This window comes from Poecilia reticulata, linkage group LG9, assembly GCF_000633615.1.
Source record: "Poecilia reticulata strain Guanapo linkage group LG9, Guppy_female_1.0+MT, whole genome shotgun sequence".
NCBI classification, from domain to species: domain Eukaryota; kingdom Metazoa; phylum Chordata; class Actinopteri; order Cyprinodontiformes; family Poeciliidae; genus Poecilia; species Poecilia reticulata.
The window spans coordinates 25684664-25710275 of record NC_024339.1 but is presented as its reverse complement, the minus strand read 5'-3'; the positions used below and the strand labels follow the sequence as shown (position 1 = coordinate 25710275).

The window sequence follows — 25612 nt, the reverse complement described above, 5'->3', positions numbered from 1 at the left end:
TTTAGTGAGGTGGTTCTTGTTCCAGAGTTAATGAACCACATATTTTTATTTGGTTTCTTTGTACGTCAGCTAAGGCCTGTATCTTATTTTATTTTTTTAATTAGAGCCATACCTTTTTTTAGAACTTTGTCTTTATTTCAGATGCATGCAAAATCTGATCCTTGTTGGCTACTTTTTTCTTGATTGCAACTGTAGCCTAACCAGCATGTATATTTTTTCCACAGTTCCTTGAAGGTTTCCTAAGGTTTGTTGCTTCAATTATTTAGTGCAGCTAAAACCTTTGAATCCCAGCTGTGTTTGTCCACTGGGGCCCTTCCGCTCTGGTAAGCACATAGTGTTTCTGTTCCATTGTTCAGAACTTTATACAAATCGTCTCGTGGATTCAGTAAAAATCTTTTTGGCACATTGACTTACTTAAAGCACCCGTCAGATATTAGAGAACAGGTACACAAACATTTGCATTGACGATTCTACACGATGTCTCTGTACCAGGTTTTTGTCTGACTGGAGTTTTACTTTTTGTCACCCTCACCCATTTCCCCCAACCTGTGACCCACAAGCAGTTATACAGGCAGAGTTAATTGACTTTTGACCTACAGATTGGACGAGACGTTTGGCTCAGTATTTCCAAGGACAGGTAGAAACTTGATTAACCTTTGAACCAGGTCAGAGGAGAGTTCATTGACCAGGACTAGATGGCAGCTTGCTGCAGAGAACAGATTGGCTAGATGCCATTTTATTTTCACTTCTTTCTCTTTTTTTTTCTCTCTTTTTGGCCGCTGGCTGCCCAAATATGTTTGTACAAAGGATTTATGTACATGTGTTTTAGTTGTCTTATTGTAGGACTCCCACATAGTCCATCCATCCACGGTTTTGATAATGGCAGTATCTTCATTTAATGCCTTAGCAATGCAAACAAAAAGCTAAAACTAAGTGAATGTTTATATCCATAGATGATTAATGCCACAGAAACTGACTAAATTCTTTGACAACTCACGTCAATTAAATGTCCTTCTTACATCTTAAAGACCAAACTCCAAGCATAGGTGTCTGTTTTAAGAGTATGTGGATAAGTCATCTGACAGTCTAAAAGAGGAATAGTTTTAGTTGGACTTTGGTCTTGTTTTTCTGCGAGCACCTATTCTGCACATGTGTCTTCTGTAGCACAGAACATCTGTTCATGGACACATTTGTGTGCAGCTGTGTGTTTGACCAAGGCAGAACCTGCATTGCCGGTCTCAGATCCCTGCTCCCAATCTTCCAGTCAGGTCAACCATCAAACACTTCCATCCTGCCCTCCCTCGCACCTCCTCACCCACCGAGCTCCGTGCCCTCTCAGTCTCCCACTCTTTCTCTCACTCTTCCCTCCCTCTCTGCGCACACAAGCCTGCTGTAAATACGGCCTGGTCCAAATAAAGACATACAGACACACACCCAGGTACACACATATGCACACAGCCCTAGGGGTCATCCTGGAACAAACACAGCCTTGTCTGCCTGCCCGCTCTCCTTTGCCTTATGTCAATTAATGACTCGCAGTAATTTCACCTGACAATCGGGGCGGCAGCGAGAGGCTAGCTGAGATGTCACGGCGATGACCTCGCTGGCCCGCAGACACTCTTTTCTAATAAAGAATCTCACAAACCCACAGCAACTTCCTTTGTACTTTGTTAATGAGTTATTGATTTGAAACAATGCCCTGGCAAATATTGTCAGAGCAGAGTGACCCTACCAAGGTCATGCTATTTTATTGTATACAGTCCGCACATGCTTATCTGCACGTGGGATAGCATACACACTGTAGTTTTGCTTCTCTTTCTTTATCGTTCTTTCTCCATGTCATTTACTCACCCTCCTCACGCTGTATATTCCCTCATTGCAAAGTCAAATAACACACCTTCTCATAGATTTCATCCTCTCTCTCTCTCTCTCTCTCTCTCGCTCTCTTTCTCTCTCTCACACTCACACACACCTAGTTTCCTGCTTCTTGTTAGGCTTACACACATTTTTCACCTCATTCTCCCTTTTCTCTGTCTCTTTCTCACATCATTATATTCCCAATCCTCCATAGGTGCTATACCTGCTAATTACCCACAATGCCACAGTCATTATTTTCCCATCTCTGCCGCTAATTTGCTCCATACCTTCCTTCCCCCAGCTCAAGCGGACCCATCAGCTCACAGACAGCTTCCAGCTCGTCTGAGCTTTCCGTCTGCTTTTAAGGAGAGGAAAGAATGAAACAAATACGAAAAGGGAAGGAAAAAGAGGGAGAGAGAGAGGGATGGCAAAAGACTACATGTCCCAGGCATTGATTGGATTGCAATTGCAAACAGGTGTCCTACAGGACCACTTTTAATTGTACACGAAGAAACAAGCATGCCATTGTGCACAAACAAACAGAAACTAACTTGTCCTAATAACCTATTAGCTAATACCAAACATGTAATTAGCTACATTGCTTATTTAATATCTAATCATTAGGCCAAATGAAAACAATCTTGTTCTGTGCTGAGCTCGACATATTAAAGATTGTAATGACTAGGGCTGTGAATTGCTTAACTCAGTGTGTGGCCTGAGCACAATGCAGGAAGGAGAGATTGAAAGATTCAGTGAGTTGCAGAACTGTTCATGCCTGTAGAAGATATTTAAACATTTTGTACTTTGCATCTACACACTTCTATGTATTTTATTGGGATTTTATGTCATAGTTATGTCACAAACACAGTGGAGCATTTGAAGAAGTCCCGTTATTCTGGTTGCTGTGCAACTCATCTCCTTACAGATTCAAAACATTTTTCAACTCTTCTGTGATGGCCTCAGATGTTTATTACAGATAATATTAGTGAACAAACAACATGATGAAGACCAAGAAATACAGCAGACAGTCTATTGCTTTAGTTATGGAGAAGTTTAAAGCAAAGTTAGGTTATAAGATCATATTCTTGAATTTGAGCGTCTCATACAGCACTGTTTAGTTAATATGACTGGCCATGACAAAACCAGGACGAAGTGTCACTTTGGGTATTTTGAGTTATCTAGAGATTCTGAAAGTGTGGATTTTAAGCTTTTTAATGATGTCACATAGAAATAAAAATTTAAGTAAAATGAAAAAGATATGGCCAGTTGAATGTTGGCACTCTGCTAAAAAGACCATGAAGAAAACAGCTTCCTGGTCTGTTCATTTACATTACATTGTAATAACCCCACCTCCCATCATTGACTATCAACAGGTATGACTGGGAAGGTTTGCAGTCAAGAGTGAGTTTTTGTCTGGTTTATCTAGTTAAAAAAAAAAAAAAATATATATATATATATATATAAGTTTTCAGCAGTTTTGTGCTTCTTTGTTGTGAGCCTTTCATGAAGTTGTCAGTGTGAACCCTGAACTTCAGTGGAATTAAAGCATACATGATGGAGAGATTATTTTTTTCTCTTCTAGCTGGGGAATGCCTTGGTAATCTCCCAGAGGAGCCAGCCCAAGTGACTGGAGAGAGGGAAGTCTGGGCCTCCCTGCTTAGGCTGCTGCCCCCACAACCTGATCTTGAATAGTAATACATGCTGCATGCTAGACAATGTTTGTGTTAAGTCCAATGTGGATTATTATTTTATTTTAGATATTACAGCTAGTAGGTGCAGTTTTACTCCAGTTCATCATTTCACTCTCAGCAAAGCCATAGCATTGCAGCGCCTGGCCAGGTAGGCTCAGATTTGCGTGCTGGCAGTATCGTAATAGTGTTCAAAAAACAAAAAGAGTTCTGGGACTCACCCCTTGATAAATTGAACATTATTCCTGTAGACATGAATGCCTCCAATCATATACGTATTCCTGGCATGTTTTTTTAAACTGTATCTTTCTGGTGGAAGTTGTCCTCTCTGAAGAAAGGATGTACACCTGTTGGCTTCAAGAATGTCCAATTATTCTCATGTCATGCTGCTCTCTTCAGCTCTTCTGATTTACAAGTTCCCAGTACTTTGTGCTTGTTTGTTTCATTAACTATGGATAAAATACATAGACGTTTGTGGTTGTTACTTGAGTGCAAAATATTTGAAGGATTTTGAGTAGGACTATATTCAGTCAAAAATAGAGTTTGTGAGAGGGACTGTGTGAGCTGAATAAGTTACTTGTTTGCCTTCCTTCCATAAAAGATGAATTAATCTGGTATAATATTGCCATGTTATGAGTGTTTGGATAGATTTAACCTCTGCCTCAGATATTTCTCTGAATTACACCTTGAAATACTTAAGTGAGCTTTTTTTTTCCAAAGGTTGGAACCATCACTGCACTGGCTAAAGAGTCCACATCCAATAAAGTTGTTTAGGAATCCCGTGACACTGTTTGGACAGTTTTGGCACTCCCTAAAAGGTTTGTAGAGGAGTGCAAAAAAAGCAAAATGGCTCTTGCCCACGAGATGCTTTCCGGTTCCACGCTGCTGACTGTCTTCTAGCCAGAAACTTCAGCACTTTCAGTTGTTTTCTGTCATTTCGGTGAAGGAGGATGAGCAGACAGAGGAGCAGGGAGGTCTTAACTTGTTGTTTGTCAGAGTGTGTTGATGTTGTTGGATTCATTGTTTCCTGTGTTGGTCAGACATTGGGTTTGTGTTGGCTTTGGTCCCGTTATTCTGGCTGCTGTGCAACCCATCTCTTTTGCTCTCCTCTCCCTGCTTCTCATCACAGTGAATAAACACAGGACCAGTATTAAACTGGGCTAGATTTAGGAAATCAGGAGCATGTGTGTGAAAGTGACTGTGCGTATGGGTGCGTGTTGCGTTTGTGTCCATTAGAGGCATGCAATTAAATGTGACTCTATAAGCAAAATGAAAGATTTTTAGGTAATTTAAAGTAAATTGGAACATCCCCAAAACTTGAAAATTAAAAGCCATGTTGTTTCAGGGAATTACCATATAATTATAAAAACAATAAAAAAAAAGATAACTTTATATATTCCAGTACTTTTGACAACATTATGTCTAGTTGATTGATTGATAATAGTTAGCTGTCAGCTTCTTAAGATTGTTTGGACCTGACTCTGTCTTAGTTTTATAATAGATTTTTTTCTGCTTTGTATTCTCTGTGGAAAAACCATAGATCCCTTTACATCCACTCATCGCATGCACAAACAGCATCCTCCCTCAAATGTCCCTTGACAGTCATGGTTGAAGAAAGATGGCAACAGGTGCACAGTTTGAATGCTATTCTGACAAGGCTGGCAGATGCACACACAAACACACAAAAGCAGCACAGACTGTGTAGAAAAACTCTGGGAAGAAAAGCATAAAAAAATAAAATACCTTGTGTGAGAGCTTGTGACAGGAAGTCGGTCTCGCAGGGCGACATGCTCCACTTCAGCGAATTAACCTCAGGAAATAATTGCAGCAGTAAACTAATGTTGTTTAGATTATTCAGTACCGCACTATGCCAGGTATTCAGTCACATTGTTTTTGCTGCTAGTGTATCAGCAAATTGGTGGGGGTGGAATCAAGGGCTCGCTTTGTCAAACTGAAGACATCAGTCTGCAGTCTGGGAAATATTTATTAAACATTTATTATCACCTGTATGCTACCGTGCTTTTTTAAAAGAAATTCACATCCCTTTAGAATTGTTTTTAACCTACAGTCTCAGATCAATGTATTTAATTGGGATTTGGAACCATAAAGTAGTAAACTTTGAAAACCAGCATGCATCTAAATGTAGGTGACTGTACTTAATGAGAAGAGTAATCATGTTTCAGTTGGAAAGTTGTGGACTTAAATCCACCTGGGATTTTCACTTTTCCCCAGGTTGTCTACCTAACTCCAATACAAAGCCCATTGAATGGCTAATATGACTGAAAAACAGCTATTTAAAGTCGGAACATTTACCATTATCACCTACTTCCTTCCCATAAAGGTGTACATTTTTTGGATATGACTCTATCACATATTCAGATCTACAAACCAACATTTGTATTGGTGTATTGGTAGATTAAGATCAGTCAGATTGGAATATATTGTTTTGATCTAGGGCTGTAGTTGGGGTGAGCCATTCTTGCATAGTAATATGCTTCGAGTTAAAGTATTGCTTTGAAGATCTGGTAGCTTGATTAGGGCCGTTATTATGCTATGAGCCCTAGTTTGAAATCTTCAGCAGCCTCTAAAAGGTCTTCTTCCAGAATTGTCTTGTATTTGCTGTCACCATTTCCTTATCAATTTTGACCAACCTTCCTGTTTTTTGCCAGCGTGTATTTTGTCCTGGTGGCAATATTTCACTTTGCAGTTATTTGCAGCGCTTGCATGTTGGTCCAGAAAGTTGCAGTTTGGTCTTACCTAATCATGCTTACTCTTTCATATTCACTTTGTGGCTTGTGACAAACTACTACTAGTTTTCCTGGATTCTTTCTAGTCTTTCTTAAGTAATAATTAATTTTTGGAGGGCACAACTAATGGTTGTCCTGTCTATCTTTCCACCTAGACTGTGGATCTCCGGTACTCCTCCAGAGTTACTAAAGTGCCTTTTGGTTGCTTCTCTTTTCAATGCCCTTAATCCCCATCCAGTCAACTTAGGACAGCCTTGTGTAGATAGGTCTGCAGTTATGTCATGCTTTTTGCACTTTCAAATGATGAACGTTCTCAATGAGATGATTAAACTTTTATAATTTATCTCTTCTTTGAACTTCTCTACAACTTTATCCCTGATCTGTCTGCTGGGCTCCTTGGTCTTCATGAGGTTGCTTGCTCTCTAATGTTCTCTATCAAACCCACTTAGGCCGTCACAGAACAAGTGAATTCATCCTGACGTTAAAATAAACATTATTCAACTTTATTTACAAAATTGGTGACTTTTGTAGATTGGTGGTTGCAGCAGATTTTAATTTATTGAAAGGGGCTCAACGATTTGAAAATAAAACCCTTTACTATTCTGTGTTGGTCTGTAATATACAATATCAATAAAATCTATTGAAATTTGCTGCAAGATGAGAAAATATCAAGATTCCATGGATACTTTTGCAAGACACTAATTCTGATTAGCCTGCATATTGTTAAGACTATTTTGAATGTGGAGGAGAGGCGACATGCACAGACTTAAAAGAGCTGCATACAGTCACAAACCCATGTCAGGCCTCTCCAGTAAAGGTTGACTAGAGAGGAGGACAAAAGGAGAGAAAAAGGTGTGTGAAAGAAAACAGGTGGCATCTGTGGAGGAGCAAAGAATATAGACAAGAGCGAGAAAGTGAGGGTGGGGAGGCAGACTAATGAAATGAGCCTCATAGATGAAGGGTGACGTGGTGGAGGAGAGAGCAGGGAGACTTCAAAGCACTTTGATGTCACAGCCTTTCAGACAGACAACTCTGCTTCAGCCAGCCATCGCGCACATGCCCAGAACCCATACACGTACCCACGCACACGCAAACACAACACGCACACAGTGAAACAAGTGCGCTGCACTGACGGTAGAAGGGCAGGGCAACGTTGAGTTGCCCGCTCTTGCATCACACTCTGTGAACTGAGGTTAGCGCTGACACTACAACCCCCACATGCTAATATGGCGCAAACACAAACAGCCTGACAGGTTAATTTAGTTCTAGACAAACACCACGACTAAAAAATACACATCAGCACATCATCAAATGCTACAAGCTTACACAGACTTGTACGCACAGATGCAGGCAAGCAAAACACTCATCAATTCAAAGGGGGGTTTACTATCCTCTAAAAGTTCTGTTTAAACCACATTCTGTTACGCGTTTGTGTATGTGTGTTTTTGTTCTACACTTTCTCCTCAATTACCACCTTTTGGAAAGTGAAAGTTAAAGTAATTATCTTTCTGTTGTAATGCACTATCTTATTAAAATGCAATCACATTTATGGAAACTAACAGGATAGTCTCCGAAGAGACATCCTTTGTCCTTTACCTTATATTGCTAATTATTTGTTTTGAGTCACATTGAACAGTTTGACACTCAATTAACAGATGAGGCTCCATTCTCCATAGGCCGTGTGTTTGTTTATTTTCAGATATTATTATTATTTTTTTTTTTTACATGCATAGGTATGCTAATTAGTAGAAATGCGGGTGCTTGTCAGTGTGGTTGTGTGTTGTGGGGGTAGCATTTCTCTGGCATGGTGCAGAGTTGCTTTGGAAGATACAGGTGTTTCCAGTCAGCGAGGCTCTGGGTGGAGAGCATTCTCTTGTGGGTATGCGTTGTTGATTTCTATTGTGAACCAGACAGTTTGATAGGAAATCAAAGCCTAGAATCAATGTCCCAAGTTCATTAACGGTTGCCCTTTTCTGGCCTGTACTTTTACTATTGTTCACTGCTAGCCTTGGATAAGCACTTACATCTCAGGTTAATTAAACATGTCTCTCAGTTCCACGAACCTGGATGCCTGTGTGTCTGTATACATACAGATGAGATTGATGTGAGTACATTGGCAGAATGTTTTTATCTCCTATTTGCTGTTGCTTTTTTTTTTCCTTTTGACCTTCTTTTAGTGTCTTCCTATTATGCCCTCACTGGTGTTTGGATGGGCCATTGATTCAGCAGTGGGCTACAAATTAAGATTTAAATGTTATGTCATCCTCACTATTGAGTTTTACATCTAGGGCATTTGCAAAATGCAAGACTTATTGATCTGCTGAACTGTGGCTTTTTATTAAAGCTACCTTAGGCTAATGCCACTTTTTAAATATTTTTTTTTTTCCAATTTTGCTGGGCTTTAGAGTTAAGGATCTAATATTTTAGAAAGAAAGCATAAATACAGTTTAATAAATACTGATTCTTTAACTGATTAGGCAAAGTCTGCTTAAGTGTATTTCTGTTTCTCTCTGATACAGATGTGACATTTGATTTTGTTTTTCTCTGTTAAAGGAAAACACCTCCTCTGAAGAACACGTGCTCTACGTGTGGGACCACTTTGTGTCCAAAGCTGCTGCCAAGAATGTCTTCATTATTGCCCACAGCTACGGAGGCCTGTCTTTCGTTGAGCTGGTAAGTGTGCTAGTTTTTCACCTGCCCTTCTTACCTCCTATTAATTAAAGACACATTGAGATGCTGAACATCATTCTTTTGTTTTATCTACAAAACTAGAGTCAGGCTTGCAGCTTAACATGAAACACTGAAAATGTATAAATGAGCAGCAGATCTCAGTAGTGTACACAGCACTGTGTGAAATGTATAAATTTAGACTTTGGTAAATTTAAACATTTTCCCACCATTTTTGTACTCCTAACTGATGCCTTTAAAAAAACTGAATGCTAAATTTAATCAAAAGATGCCTTATCAAAGTATCAGTTTAACGTTGTGCAGAGACTCTTACATTTCAGATCCTCCATAAAACATGCAAGACGGAAAAAAACAGACATTAACACAGAACAAAATCTCTTAAGACAAGACGTGGATAGGATGGAAACTGGTGGGAGGGAAATTAAACTGATTTTCAATTAAAACTCTATGTATTTGATATTTACTGATAGACCAACACAATGTTGCTGATAAATGAGAAGTGGAAGAAATGTGACTGTTGAAATTATTTTTGTTTCCTTTTTTGTTTTTGCAAAAGAGATTTGAGATTAGTGATGTGTATTTATATCCAACATCCTTTTCTCCCATGACCATGATTAAAATGCAATGCAAAATAAGAGGCCCTAGTGTGTAATTTCATCCCAGTATAAGTCTAACCTTCAAAACAACCAACAAACATGGCACAGACATGTTTGTTGCAGATACATGCAGAGTCATGAATAGGGTTTAGGAGGTTTTAAACTGCATTTAATTGAGAAACACCATTAATAAATTTGAACATCTTATATACAACACACAACCTCCTGCAGGATCTTAGTCTGCGCCAGGGTCTCCTTCCATCTGGATGCGCCCAAAAGTTATTCTGATCATATGTTTGACCAAGTCCAGCCTGCTTTGGAGCAAGCTTATTTAAGCCCCTTCTATCCAGGATCTCAGTCTTCATGATTCATATCTCATAACCTTAAGTTAGGTTTGGAATATAAATAAACCGGTAAATCGAGAACTTTGTTTTGAAGAATGTAAATACAACTCCATCAGTGGGTACACGTAGACCAGAAAGACCCTAAAGGCAACAGAATCCCATATATATTCCAGCAACACCCCACACATTTTTTGTAGTAATGTGATAAATACAGAAAAGGGGTATGGATATTTTTAAAAGGTGCTGTACTGTTGTACTTTAAAACGTTATGTGGACTTCATGCGTGACGATTCCTAATATTAACGTGTCCGTTGTTTTTTTACGTCCACCAGGCTCGTTTTGTGGGGTAACATCAAGGATTTTCTGACTGAGTGAAAATTGAATTTATTAAATTATACTAAAGGACCAAGGAATACTTGAAATGAGACCCCAAAATAGATTAATGCAAAAACACATAGCGAACCAGAAACAAGCAAATGCAAAACAAACCTAACAAAACCCAAACAAAAGATACAAACCAAACCAAATGGAGTTCTGACGAGGGAGTTTGAAAAGCCTCCTGTCTGCTTCATGCATGGCAGCTTTGAAGCAGCAGAGCACCAATCAGGGCAAATTGTAACACCTGCAGAAGGCCTGTCTCCAGAACCCTGCAAGAAAAAAGGGTATAGACCCACTGCAGCCATAGCACCACAGATGCACTGTGGGATTAAGATGAACTGATCATCAAAGTCAAATCAATACTTAAAACTATTTTCTTTTGTGTTGTGATAAAGTAATTTGAAACTATGTACTGTTCCCACATAAGTGTATACGGTAAGTAACAAATATGTTGAAGGTTGCCTTCTCCAATGTCATTTTCTTCTAGCATGCATCCTGCTGCTTTATGTTTCCCAAACAATATACATCATGTAGTATTGATAGGATTCATAAATGCATGAAAAATACTTTTAAATTCTGAAATTTTAATGTGGAACAATGCCGGATGTCTTGTTAACTGCTTTTGCTTTTTCATAAAGATTTGCAATACTATTACTTCAAAGCACTACACTTCATTACCTCTGCTGATACATTGGACTGTTTGGTTTGATATAGGGGATATACTGCGAGGCTCACTACTTCCTGTATTATTTGGGAGATTGCTTTCTCCTTTTCTTTAAAATGAAGGGGGGAGGAGACGGGCAGCACAATGTTAGCATGGGTAGTGGGGAATTAAAGAGTTGGACTTGTCCCACTGGTGTTCACAGGGATATTTTCTGTCCATCTCTTTCACCTACTCTTTTTTTTGTTTCGCTATTTTGTAATTTTAATTTAACTACTAAATATTCATGTGGTGTTTTGTCTGTGACAGACTCATGTTCTCTTGGGTTTTCTCACTGTGTGACGAAGACAGTCTATTCTCTCTATTTGAATCTTTCAGTCTCTGTGTTTTTTTCATATTCTTTCTCTTTGTGTGAGTGTGCAAGGAAAAACTCGGTGAGCGCCTTACTCACTACCTTTATGTCATGTCCTTGTCATATGAAAACCCTGCAACAATTATGAATATAGATCATATGTATGTCAATGCAAAGTATAATGCATAATGGGAAAAAAGTCATTTAAAAGATGCTTTTACTTTTGGAGGCAATATAGTTAAATTGTGCTGTTTCAGGTGTTTGTGTGATCTTTAACTTAAAGTCATCAGTTTCTGTTTCTTTTTTTAATTTCTACATAGGACGTTATTTTATTATTTTAAAGTTTAAGTGCTTTACCACAAGCTGTTTGTCTTTTGGTAGTACCAAAAAAACACATCTTCTTTCTTACATACATGCAAGATTATTATATTAAATCTCAGGTTTTAAATCCATCAGTATGCAATTCTTTTATTCTTGTTATGCATTCCCTTATCCACTCATGTCAGCACAACTACACACATGTACAGTACATACACACACTCACAGTCTACTTAATTGAGGAGAAAGTGGTCCAAAGGGATGGAATGTGTGTGCATGAGCTGGCATGTGGCGAGCGGAGCCTTTCGGGATGAACCATTTGACACACGAGAAGACCCAGAGAAAACAAGCTGTCTGCGGGTTAATTACCGCTCCCCTTTGCAGTTAATAAATACGTTTCTGATCAAGCACATCAAAAGGCCCAACATTAATTTCTCCTGCTCGCTCCCCTCGCCGCAGAGCATGTTAGCCAGTGTTTAGAGCACTCAAGTGTTTCAATGCAATTTGATTCTTTTTAAACACTTCACAGTGTGTACTGACTAATTATAGATGCATCAAAGGCTAACAAACTGCCTTTGAGTAGGAGCTAAGGCAGGTAAACAGAGAGTAGTACTGTAAAGTTCGACTGCTGTGTGCTTCTCCAGTCTAGCACATTTGTCACTTCATATAAATTCATCCATCCATCTGTGGTCTTCTCTTTTCCTACCTCAGACCTTCGGCCACTGTGTTGTTTCCTCCGTCTTCAGCTCTCTGAGCTGTAAAGTTTGAAAGCACCACAAATTGCATTCCCTCGGTTGTCCAAAACCGTTTCTTTTTAACCCGTAGCATACCGATTATAACAAGTTTTGTACCAGTTGTCACCCATCTGTCTCACTGTATATTGAGCTCATACATGAGTTGTTACATAATATCACCTTTCTGTTTTGCTGGTTTACTTTTACCGCTTGTGTCATAACATCAAAATATCCCAGTAAATCCGATCAGAAAAAGAAACGTTTTGGTGAGACCGGAGGCTCTGCTTTGCTTTCTTTTTATTCTTTTCATCTGTGTCCATCACTAAAAATCACAGGAGGACAGATGTGTCTCAGTGAATTATGCAACATCTTGACACTATTCTATTTCAGTAATTTAAATAAACATATATATTCCACTCATAGTGATGAATATTGACATTGATAACAACATAGGCATATAACAAAAAAAACAAACACAAGATTCAGTTTTCAGAAACCACTGCATAAATTTTAGGAAGAAACATACATTTTCAAGATGAATATTATGGTACTTCATCATTGTAGGAATAACATGTTCATACACAATGGTGCATCCCTATTGTTAGGTCCTTCCTGAACTAGAAATATCAGACTTGTCTGACATGGGCTAAGAAGGGAAAGGACAGGGCTGTTGCTCTGTCATTGAAAGTAATTATTTCCAGACATATTCCAGAATATTTTGAATTTCATTTTGAAATGATTTGGAAAGGCACACAATAGCCATTGCTGGTCAACCAGTCTAACTTTTCCTCAGTCTGTGATGATATGGGGAGTTAATCTGCGGGTTTCGATCCACCCCCTTGTTTTTTATTTTTTATAAGACCAAGACATTTACCAGGAAACACTACAGCACTTGATGCCTCCATCTGCTCACAAGCCTTATGGAGATGTAGATTTTGTTTTCCAGCAGGACATGATACACCCAGCCAAAACTACTAATACTTAATTTAATGACCATGGTATCACTATGCTTGATTGGGTTCCTGACGTAAACCCTGTAAAGAAATCCATAGAGGAAGCAAGGAAGTAAATTAGATACACCAAATACACACAAAATAAGTCAATTATCCAGACAACCTGAATGCCCACTATTAAAGCATTAAAGAACCTGGGCTTCCTGAACTCCTCAACAGAGCCACAGGCTGGTCCATGTCCCCCATGCAAGAGGAGACTTGACCATGAATGGAGTGCATACACTTTATAGTACATGGACATCATTTTAAGCAAACTGACATTTCTTATTTAACAAGGCTTTTTCATTGATCTTACATAATATTATGCTTTTCAAACATCTATAGACTATCTGTCTCACTTATTGAAGAGAAATACTGAAATAAATCAACTTTCTAATTAACTGAGCTTGATATTTAGATCCATGTATAAAGTTGTGGTAGTTATGTTGAAAAAATTCTGTCTAACCATCTCCAGACCATGTTTAAGCATCTCTTACAAATTGATGGATGGGACTTAATTTATAGGACAGGACAGCATTATATAATGCCTTACGTAAGAATGCATCTGTCCCCCAGTACAGGAAATTGTGGATGCCAACCAGCCAGCCACTACAACAGCTCCTCGGAAACATAGTTGCAGATTTTTGAGTGTCCTGTGTGAAACACGCTGTATATAAACTGTACATGCTTTCCGGAAAGCTGTCTGCACAGTTTCTCTGTAATGCCATCTGTTTCAATTCAGTGTTCGTTCTGTTGATGTGCAGTCTTTCTCTGGCATCCTCGGTTTTGTTTGTGTAAGTATAATGTGTGCTGTGGCAGGTGTCAGATGTGGGATGAGATTGCTCAGGTGAGACAGGCAGGGATTTTATTTTTTTCAGGATATCTCCAGTTCAGTTTTCCATAATTATATTTACAACTTGTGCTTGTAGTTTTAATCATTTTATTTCACTTTGTGTTTTCTAAACAAGGTCACAGTCATTTCTCTAAATAACGGCAACAGTTCAGCTTTAACTTTGTTTACAAAATCATTAATTAGCCATACCACCTCAGTTTTCATCCGTGCTCTGGTATTTACACTCAAGTTCCATTCTACCGTTTTTTTCCTTCTCCTTTTTTTTTGTCCTCCAATCTCGCGTGCTGAGATGGGTAGGTTATTGCTATTTATGCTTTCCATGTAGGACCCCAGGTCACAGCGTTCAATGTAGCTTTTTGCTGATCTTTTAATACTTTTTCAACAATCTTTATTTCCAAATTATCCTATTTTAAATCAAACCTACTATTTAAGAGAAGTAATTAATTCAGTCACCTTTTCTCATTGGATCACAAGGTTATGCGTACAGGATGTATAGGAAGACATCTTCCCAATAACTAGCTTTAAATATTTTCCCAAGATATTCATGGGCAAAAAGATAAATACTACCCCTCCATTATGTTCCATGTTTGCCCCTTAGTTCTCCTCACACTGACAACAACCTAAAAAAAACCTTTTCCATGTTGAGAAGCAGCACCTCTAGTTTGAGCTGATGATGATCTTCACCTTATCTCTAAGCAGAACCCTGCCACACTACAGAGATACTTTCATTAAAAAAATTATTTTCACCTTATTTTATGACTATTGATGGTTAGAATTTGGATCAAAAAGTAAATTGTAAGATTTACTGTCTTGCTCAGCTCAGCTTCTTCTTTACCATGACAGGACAAAGTAGCTGTCTTGACATTGCTGACAGAGCCTTGATGTTTAGATCCAGAATCCGTCTTTCTACTCATAAAAACAAGACTTAAAGGACTTGAGGCAGAGATTCACAGCTGAAATAGAGGAAGAATGGCACCCTTTTCCTTTTAAGTTCTGATGTGAATGCAACAAGTTCATATTTCCAAATTATCTTGAAGAGCCATTCTTTTTATGCATTAGTTTTACTGTAATTTTGGATAATTGTAAAATGAAACATTTCTTGATTTTATTACATTTACTAACTGTGGATACCCTTACCTTTGTCGTTGCTGTTGTCTCATGGAATTATGGCACAAGTTATCTTTGTCCAGCAGACTTCTATTTTCATTGTTTGTTTGTTTGTTTTTACTAATGCAACCCTGTTAAATGGTTTACCAGCTTTAATGTATGCTGTGTAAGAAAAACAGCTTTATATCCAGTGCATCTCTTTTTTCTCATTTGTTAGTGTTCTTCCATCTTTAAATGTGTTTGAAATTGTCAACTTCTGGTTCATCAGATTTGATTAGATAATACTAACACTAAATTATCATAGGATCACAAAGCTTTGACACAAAAAGGAAATATGCCTCTATTTTGCCTGATACTCCTTTGTCTGCTGCTTCTATGGTTTTGTTATTCAAGTAGAATTTTATTGGTTACTTAATATTTGATAATCTGATAGGTATTTGCTGTTTCAATGTGATTCTTCTAGGTTCCATATTGACACAGTAGTATCAGTGTTCAGCATGGTTTCACCTGGCCATATATGTATATTTATAGTCAATGAGCATACAGTACAAGCACATATTGCTAAACTTCAAGTATAACCCTCTAACTTGTGCAAAACTACTCCACATTGATAGTCATTCAAAATACTTTGTAAGTAGTGCAACCTTCACCTGAGGTCATCACAATGCAAATAAAATAAATCACTTAAGTTTGTTGCATATGAATGCTTTGAAAAGCCCTTCATTTATTGCTGCGTGCTTGTTTTGCCTGCCTTCGAAACTCTTAAGTGCCTGCCCATCTATTGCTTCTGGTTTGTTTTTATCTCAAGGTTCTCCATAGCTGCGGGCATCTGACTGTTAGTGCAGTTTCCTGCGTCTGTCCGCCTTTAGACTTATTTTGGTGTTTATGTCTGCATGTGGGCGCACACATATTGTATAGGTCTGTATTTTCTTAATTATGTGTGTTTGTGCACATGCACGCGTGATGAGAGCGTGCACATTTGTGTCAACCCTGGCCTGAAGATGCCTCTATCGTCCTGAGCAGCAGCGCTTGGTGGAGAGCAGCTATCAGAGCCACAATAGGGGGAGCAGAGGAGGGGAGAAGGTGAGAGGCAAAGATAAATGGCTGGGTCACACTAGCAGAAATTAGTGGAGCCGTATGCAAAGCTGTGGCGTTTTGTTTGATGTGAAACAAAAGGACCACCATGACAAAAGTGCCTGCCAGCCTTCACAGCAGGGCAGCAGCCCTCCGCATATACACTAAGCAGCAATGACTCTATGTCTGCATACGTTCATGTTTTTCACTACACACTCATCTGTGCAAGGATGCTGTACTGCATGCATAACGTGCATTGTGCCCGCATCTACTTTATGTGTGTTATGTCTGTCTGTGTTTTTGTCCTCCGCTCATAATGACACACAATGCCTAGCCCTTTGTACGGCCTGAGAAGACATGGTTTCTTCCTTGGTACGGCTACATATTTGCTCTATTAAGCGGCTGAAATATAGCCGTCTAATTTCTTTGGGAATGAATGGGATCTTAGAGAGCGGCTCTCCTCTTAACATAAGGATGTAAATTGAACTGTTTAAATGTCACGGCTAGCAAGCTGATTTGATTTGAATTGATTTGCTTGTTTCTTGAAAAAAAAAGAAAAAAGAGAGAAAAAGAAAGACCCCTCGACACCCCCGCCGAACCTTAGCCGCGCTGGCTGCCACAGATAGACCAAGGTCTTTCTTTCCACCTCAACAGCACATTGTAGGGCTCCTGAATTCTTCTATCTGCTGTGATTATGTACAAATGGCCTTCATTTGCCATCCATTTCAAAGCTGTAGTGCTGCATTGTGACTAGAGGCAGATGATGCAGACCAAATTACAGCGGGTTTGCTGCCTGAAAAGGATACTCACACAATAGGCTTTGTGAAGTATTCCCTTCAATATGTCGCCATTATTCTCACCTTTGTTGGTGTTTCTCTCTATGTTTCAGGAGCATTTTTTTCTTTGGTTTGTATCTTGCATTTCATGGTGCCAGAGAGCAGGCTGGGATTAAAAATACTTCTATATTATGTTATTCCCTTAACATGCAGACAACTATAACTTTCTCATTTACCAATATGGTAGTTTTCTGCAGAACAAACACAATCTCAGAGCATTATAAAAAGTCAGTTTTTCTTTTTACTTGTTTTACGTCTTCCGATTTGCCATACATAACATTTTGAACCTGACCAACTTGTGAAAATTTTATTAACATTAAATTTTTTTTTTTTTTTTTTGCATTTGTCCACCAGCAATTACTTATTCTGGACATGGTGAAATAAAAATTTGCTTCATGAATATTTTGTGGAAATTCAATGTAGTTTTCAATATCATCACTGTTCTACATAAAAGTTTGACCACATGCTGGAGTTATTGACTTAAGCAAATAACGTTATTTTCAGAACCATAAATGTAATATCTGCATCATAGCTGTTAGTGGTAGTCGTAGTCGTACTAGTATACCTATTTCACCTTTCACTTGCTTACTGTCTTCCTAACAAATAGAGCCTCATCTGTATTCCATTATATCTGTTTTGAACTATAAAGACTATCTTGAGAATGACTCCCTTTGTCTCACTGAGATTGCCTTTGTAAACAAATGTAAGATGAAAGATGAAATAATAAACTAATAATGTTTTTAAGTTTTCCAAATACAGCAGTGACAATTAAATGTTTTCCTAGTTGTAAATAGTTATAATGACATCCATAATTATTGTACATTATTAAACAAATATTTAACTGCCTACTGTTACTGCAGGATTTATGGCGGACCCTAGCCTGGTAAAAACCTGACCCTTGAGCTACACTTTGCTTCATACGGAAGGTCTGGGCCTCTCGGGTATGGAGAAATGATTGCTTCTTGGAGGCGCGGACTGCGTTGGCGTTGTGGTTTTAAATTTTACCCGCTCACTAGAATTTGCTTGTGACGTATGTAATGCGCCAGTTTGAGAAGAAGCTTGCCGGAAATTGCTTGTGCTGTAAACAACCCTTGTCCACTGCAAGGAGGGAGGTGCTGTTCTGAACCAGCCAGGTGTTGATGTTAAGCGAATATTTTTGACCAACTGGAACTGAATGACTTTGTTCACTCCCTCTGCTGCCATTTCAGACTACCATTCTAAATCTGTGCAGAAAATCAACGTTATCGTTCACTACTTCTCTTTCTGTTTACTGATTGGCCCTGTGGAAAATTGACTAGCGAGATTCCAAGTCCAGACTTTGGAGGAAGCAAGAACTTGTTTTGAGCGGAATTGCACTGGAAGGCAATGCAAGCTAGGTGGACCAAGATAATTGTACATTCTTTTACAAGTGACAGTTAACTTATTTCATCATTGGTTGGTTTCAGGGACAGTTAACTTGAACTTATCCAGCATTTAGACGCTTTTTTTTTTTTTTTATGAGACGAGAAATTCTAACCTTATTTTTAATTAGCTTTGGGATTTTAAAGTTCCCTAAAAATACTTCAGCGTCTTTCTTGGAAAAATTTCTAGGCAGTTATATTGATGCTTTTCACAAAATTGCTGCTTCTCTAACAGCTTCAAATAATCTTATTACTTTGCTGTTTGTGTTCCTGACCCTTGCCTACAGTACTTGTAGATTAAGATATCTGACTGGCTGGTAACAAGATAAACAGACAAACCACATCCTGCCAAAGGCTGCATACAAACTAGTTAGAAGGTAAATTATGCTGTATTTGCCGTTAGGCAGCTAATGGGAGCAGAATGAAGAAAAATACCTGTGAAAAGTCCAGCTTAATTAGTCCAAAATGCAGGTACACTTAACTCATTAATGCTCTTTGGTGAGTGAAATGTCTTCACTTTACTTTCACAGTTTTCTGAGATGCATTGGATGAAGAATAAAACATTTTTAGTTTTTAAAGAGTAGGTATGATATAAAATTGACTTTTTAGCTTTATATCATGGTATGTTGTTCTCTCATCAAAAACATAGCTGGAATGTTGCTTTGAATCTTTCATTTGCTTGCTTTCTCTAAGCCCTGCCTTTTTCCACAAAGCTCTTTTTGGAGGTGTAGTAGTCTGTAGCCGAGCTTCCACCTCACAAAGCACTGCTCTGCCTCGCCCACTCAGCTCCACCAGACTAGTGGCAGCAGCAATTGCCAAATACCTGGTGAAACTATGAGTCTTCTGAGCTCATCATACGATCTACTTCTCAGTCCAACACTCCTAAGAATGATTGTAAATGACACAATGGAAAGGCATTGTTGTCATGATGTGCTACTTCTGGTGAAGCCAGATTTTGATAGAAACTCGGTAGCATTTCATGGGAAGGATTATAGTTAGATGTTAACTCCTACCTTTGGTATTAGACTATTACTACTTTTGAAATATTAGTTTAAAATAATTTGTCATGCTGACTTGTTTTTTTCAAAGATCATTAAAGGTCTAAGCTCAAAAGATGCCAAACAGAAATGGGTTTCTCTGGCGATATCATTTGAAATTATTGCATATCTGACTATATTATTGTAATGACTATTTGAAAGTCTTCTCTCACTTGTTTTTTTTCTCTCTCTCACTATTGTTGTTTTTCTTCATCACAACCGACAAGACAGTGCAAAATCCATCTGTCCTCAGTGCATCACTTTGCAAAGGCTGTCTAATCTCACTTGTCCCGCTCCACCCACCTTCCACCCCACCTCTTCACAACAAGGTCTCTTTCGCCTTTTTGTGATATAAGACAGCGAGCTGGATGAAGTTCATTTGAGTTCAGTTAAATCTTCAGGGATTCATCATTACATATTTACTGGCTGAGGCTGATCTTGCTGTAAGGTTCTACCCTCGTCCCATTGATCTAGTGCGCATGTTCACTCCTGAGGTTACAGGACGTGCTTCCATTTGCATAAGGCCCTGGGCAAGGTTCTTTCCACCATTGATTGGCCTGTCCGTGAGCGCCCCGTGCCTTCTCACATTGATCACTTTGTTTTTTTCCCGGAGACAGTGCTACTCAGAGTTCAGCTGCAGCTCTGGCAAATCAGACCTGCCGGAGGAAGAGAGAGCGACTGACATGGAAAGGGAGGGAAAGGAAGAGGAAAAGAAACAGGGGCAACTAGGAGTCACAGCAGATAGATGAAAAACTTTAGAACAAATCTTCCAGTAAAGTTTGAAAACAAAAACAAGCGAAACGATTCACACCTGCTGCCGCTGCCACATTTTTTCTTCAGTCTGTGCTTCCTTCCAAGCATTTCACTAAAATTAAACGTACATAAATGGACATTTCTTTGAATTCTTGTAAAAGTATATGGAATTAATCATTTTCAGAATATTTTATTTATTCAGTGGTGATTGTTTTACAGTCAGTTTATTTGTAGAGCTGAGATATATTTTGAAAATGAAGCAGAATAGAAGAATACAACAGAAACATCATTCTGCACAAAGTATGAAGAAGTGCAAGTTCACTTTAAAATACGGCTCTCCAGTCAGATTGCGGTACAAAAAATACAACTACCTTTATGTTACTTTAAGTTAGAACGACTGTACAGAAATTGGCAGTAGTGTTTTATTTTTTTTTATAAAAGACACTGACAGCAACAGGTAGTTAGGATGTCAAATTAATTTAACAATTAGGAACGTTATTTTTCATTTGAATACCCTAAGTTTATGTTCTGTACAGTATTATTTTTCTCATGTAAATCTCATATTTGAATATTTTTGCCTATTTTTATGGTGATTTAAGAGCTGATCATGCTTCCAGAGTAAAATCTCATTTTTAAACATGTATTTGACTAAAACATCACGCCACCTCTACATGGCGTCAGTGGTGGTGAGAAAGGCTCAGACTCCCATGATGCATCGCTTCTCTTTGTTCCTGCTTTGTAAAAGCAGCGTGCCGCTTTGTCTGGTTTTCCTCTTCCTCCCGTCTCTTTAGCTCAGTAGCAAGGTCTCGCTCTCCTCTCTCCATCCTACTGTTTTCTTGCTCTTTTATTCTCATTGAGCAAGATTCTCCAGGTCATTTCACTCTTCTTGTTCATTTCTTGTTTTCTGCCATCATCTCTAATGAACAAAATTTTCCACCAATTCCGTTTTTCGTCAGTCTTGCTGCCCTCTCTCTTTTATCATTTACCTATTGATGAAGTGTACATCTCCTGTTGCTTCTTTGCTTTTTTGTTTTTTTTCCTTAATTAGCTTATCCTCCATTTATTTCTTAACCTAAGCTTTTTCTTCAGCATTGGTTATAAGATATATTAGTTGTAAACTTGACTTAATGATAGATGCTTTCTGACTCTGAAAAAAGCATCTAGTGGGAAATTGTGGCATTTCAGTTTGGTGAAAGGCCCCGTTTTTCAGATTATATATATATATATATATATATATATATATATAATTTTTTTTTTTACATGACGAGCTGCTGAAGTTCAAAGTTTTAAAAAGCCTCAGCAGCAGATATTATTTTTCACTCTGTCTTTTCGCGCTCTCTGTTGCCTTCCCTTGTCTCACATTTTGCATTGCCGCTGAGGCATTTAAAAACATTCACCTGCTGTGTCTGGATGTGCTATTTGGTTACGACCCAGGTCACCTTCACCAGAGAGAGAATACAAGTGGTTGACATGAGGTTTGAATGTGGTGAAGATGACATGTTGACAGCTCAAATTATTCACTTGTCACATGTCATTTCTCCCCTCCACCCTGGTTAATTTTGCCTTTAGAAAGCAGAGAATGATAGGAGAGGAACTTTGGCTGCAGGGTTACAAATTGTCACACATGCATCTTATAAAATCAGCCCTTTGAATTCAGCTTTTTTTTTTCTTCCGCAGTAAAGTGTGTGAATGGTGTCATTCCGTGGCAAATGTAAGAAAGAAAATATTGTGCTACTGAAAGGAAGGAAAGTGGTGTTTCTGAGACCCGTGAGGCGCAGCACGATCAGTCCTGGTGCAAATGTCAGTGAACTTATTGACTTCAGGGTTGAAGTTTGAACCCTTTGTCCCTTAATGACATTTCTTGTCTCCTTTTGTGGCTTTTTCCTTTTTTTTTACTTCCAGATTCTGCATCTGCATCTAGCAGTCCTCATTTGGAACCTTTTTCAAAATCTTTAAAAAACAGAACTTACCGTTTTCCTTATTTGTTTTGCCTTGCCAAAACCCTCAGTGGCAGGGTCACTAATATCTTGTTCATATTTTTATTCATGTTTTAAGATTCTTCTGTTGCAATGCCTTACCTGCAAATTGCGTGCTTTCTTCTCAGCTGGTGTGTTTGAACAGAACCAGCAGAAATGGAGAAAAGTTCACGTTTTTTCTGCCCTTTAAGCTTGGTACCCACCATTCCACCTTTTCAGCTGACCCATTGCTACTTTATGTATAATTTCAGTAGTTTTCAAAAGCCTTGTTTGACTTAACGGCCATTTTGAGAGGCATGTTTTGGGAATGTACCTGCACTAAAACATTTAACTTTTAGGCAAGGAAGTTGACACTGGAAATGGATATGATGTGTTTTATGTGCCATTTTATATGCTGTAAAATGTGATGGTGTTATGAAACAAAGTTAGTTGAAAGTGGCAGAGAGACTGAGAGGCTGCATAGAGCCTCTTTGATGTGTCAGTCAGCTGAATATAGATCTTGTTGTGGGGAAGGCCTTGGTGACACACATGCACCAACCCATTGTTTTTAAATTGTTCTTTTTTGGAATGTTTTCCTTCATTTTAATGTCCGCCATCTTCAAAAGATTTGTTATGTTGTTTTCATTTGAAAAGTTCAGGGTGTCTTCACACTCAGAAGAGGTCATAAAATTTAAAATCTTTTTTTTTCCTTAAAATGTTGATGTAGCCATCTTCCCAGACAAGGTTTGAAAATACATTTAATTAATATCTATAGTCATCTATTTATTGCTTCTCCAATCTGTGTTTATTTTTCTTCTTATGTTAGCCAAGAGTTAATAAGAAAGTCTGTTTTTGCCATGAAGGGATTTAAATCAGGAATTTCAGTATTAAGCCAAGTCAAGTTTATTTGTATAGCACATTTCAGCAACAAGGCAATTCAGAGTGCTTTGCATCATAAAAACGCAAAAAATACAAGGTCATAAAACACACAGTCAAAAGAACAAAACATGTAGTAATATGATCCAAGTATGGAAAGCTCTGGATTTGTATGCAAGTCAAGAAAACATTGTTTTAAGTTAAGGAAGTTAGTTCTGAATTTATAACTATTAAATTAACTCACTGAAGGTATTTTTGTAATTCATGTGCATCTTAAATTTACAATATGATCATCTTAACACCTGCGACAGACTGGCGATCTGTCCAGGGTGAACCCCGCCTCTCGCCCGGAACGTTAGCTGGAGATAGGCACCAGCAACCCTCCCGACCCCACTGAGGGACAAGGGTGTAAAGAAAATGGATGGATGGATGGACCATCTTAACACTTTCAAGCCTTGCACATGTGAAAATTCAAATAATGAGATTCCTACATTTCTAAACTACATATTCAAAGTTTACAATAGAGAAAAGTATCAATCTTATGAATTTTCCAGCATTTTTAAGTCTAAATCTTAAAAAAATTATTTTAGTTTTTTTGGGGGAGGTATAAGCCTTTTGTCATGGTTAAAATATAACTGGCTAGATATTACTATTTTTAAAAAGTGCTTTGTATGCTTTAGAGTTATAGCCTTAAAATATTGTTTAAACCATCTGCACCCTGCAGGTCTCACGTTGTGTGCCTTTGCATTGCTCTCGTATTTAGTCTGTTATCAGGTTTGTCCTTCCTCCTCTGTTGTTGGCTCTCGTGGAGGGCCTGCCTCCCCCTTTTTGGGTTTGTTGCCCCCATAACCCTGAAAATTAAAAAGTGTCTTAAGGTGTCAGACAGTTTTGAGCCCCCCTACCCCTCCTTCAACCACTCAACTAAAGCCCACATATATTCCCTTTAGTCCCAGTTCTTGTGTCTCACAGAGTACAAGTACTGGGACTTGTTGCTGGACACACAGCCATCTCCACATTTAAATTCTTCCCTCAACTAGAAGCACCTTTACCCCTTGCCTTCTTCCCCCTGTTTTATATTTGTTTTTGTGGTCTAGCATGGATAAGTTGATTTGGTAGGAATTCTCTTTGATGAAAACACTAGGGGGCACTGCCTGTCCTTTGTTACCCCCCTTATTCATTCAGGAGGCTTTTCGCTGTATCTTTTTGCAAGTATGTCTGTGTCCGTTCTTGCCTTCCTGTTTATGCTTGATTTTTTTTTCCTTCCTAAAGCAGGTCCCCTGTCTAAAGGGTGACATAGATCTGCCATCAGACAGACAGAGAGAAAGGCAAGCAGGCACCAAGGTCTCTTGTGGTTGCCACACAGGACTAGTCCAGAACCTCCTGTCCTCATCCCCCCACTGTCCTCGCTATCGTCCTTTGTTTCTGTTTGGTGAACCCAAGGGTTCGGGTTAATGAAAAGGGCTTGGACAACCGAGTGGAGCGACAGTCATCTCCCAGTTAACTCGATTCACCTCCAGCCTTCAGAGACCTTTTCTCCGTGACAGCCTCCCCACCATGTCGGCCTCTGTCCCCCAGGTCGCTCTGTGCTGCCTGTTGGCCGCCGTAGCTTTGGAAGAAGTGTCTGGAGTGTTGGAGCCTCTTTTTTTTTTTTTTTGGATGATGAAAAGAATGCATGAGAGCTGGTTCTCCAAAAGCCTCGCAACTTATGCAGAGAAGCTTGATTGCCTTCAGGTCGTGTCAAGGAGCAGGCAGACCGAAAATAAAGATCAGCTTCACACCCTGAAGTCTGAGACAATACAAAGAAGGTGTAGATCTTTGTTTCTGGGTCCACAGCTTCTCCAGTGGCACTCTACTTGTTTTGTTTGTTTTTTTTCTTTGCATCCTTAACATACACTCAAACCATACCTTGCAATTAGTTTTAATGCACTTCTTCTTCATGCATCCTTAAGTCTTTTTAATGAATGAGTGCATTTTCAAGAGAAACTTCGAATTATTGATTCGTTCTGTTTTCTCTCTTTAAGCAGACAGATGATAAAGGGGGTTTGATGGTGCTAATTGGCAGCTTCCGTCCATACAGTGTGATTGGTGGTGGGTTGGGGCTGGGCGAAGTGAAGCGCTGTTATTGTTTAGAGGTGTCAAACCCAACACAGAACAAAGAAGATGGGAGAAATGTGCTGTGCGTGCCTTTCATTGCTGTATGCAGCTAAAGCGCACGCGTACACACACACACTCTTATAAATATATATTAAAATTTACGTAAGTATGAACGCTCATTCCTGTCCATCTGCTCTCATTCGCACACACACACACAATAGACCGTTACCTGGCATCAAATAAGACAGAGTTCATCCTTACTGACATGCATA

At 38.8% G+C, this 25612-nt stretch overlaps 1 protein-coding gene and 1 long non-coding RNA gene across 2 annotated transcripts in view; both read left to right on the top strand.

The window, feature by feature from the left end:
* arb2a (ARB2 cotranscriptional regulator A) overlaps positions 1 to 25612 on the top strand; it is a 159689-nt gene that overhangs the window by 67384 nt on the left and 66693 nt on the right. Inside the window, exon 8 of the mRNA XM_008418923.2 lies at positions 8846 to 8965. Coding sequence (XP_008417145.1) covers positions 8846 to 8965 — 120 coding nt within the window. The remainder of the gene's footprint in view (positions 1 to 8845; positions 8966 to 25612) is intronic.
* Positions 22987 to 25030, top strand: LOC103470464 (uncharacterized). The gene is made up of 2 exons (XR_534493.1): positions 22987 to 23114; positions 24516 to 25030. It is a non-coding gene; the product is annotated as an uncharacterized LOC103470464 (long non-coding RNA).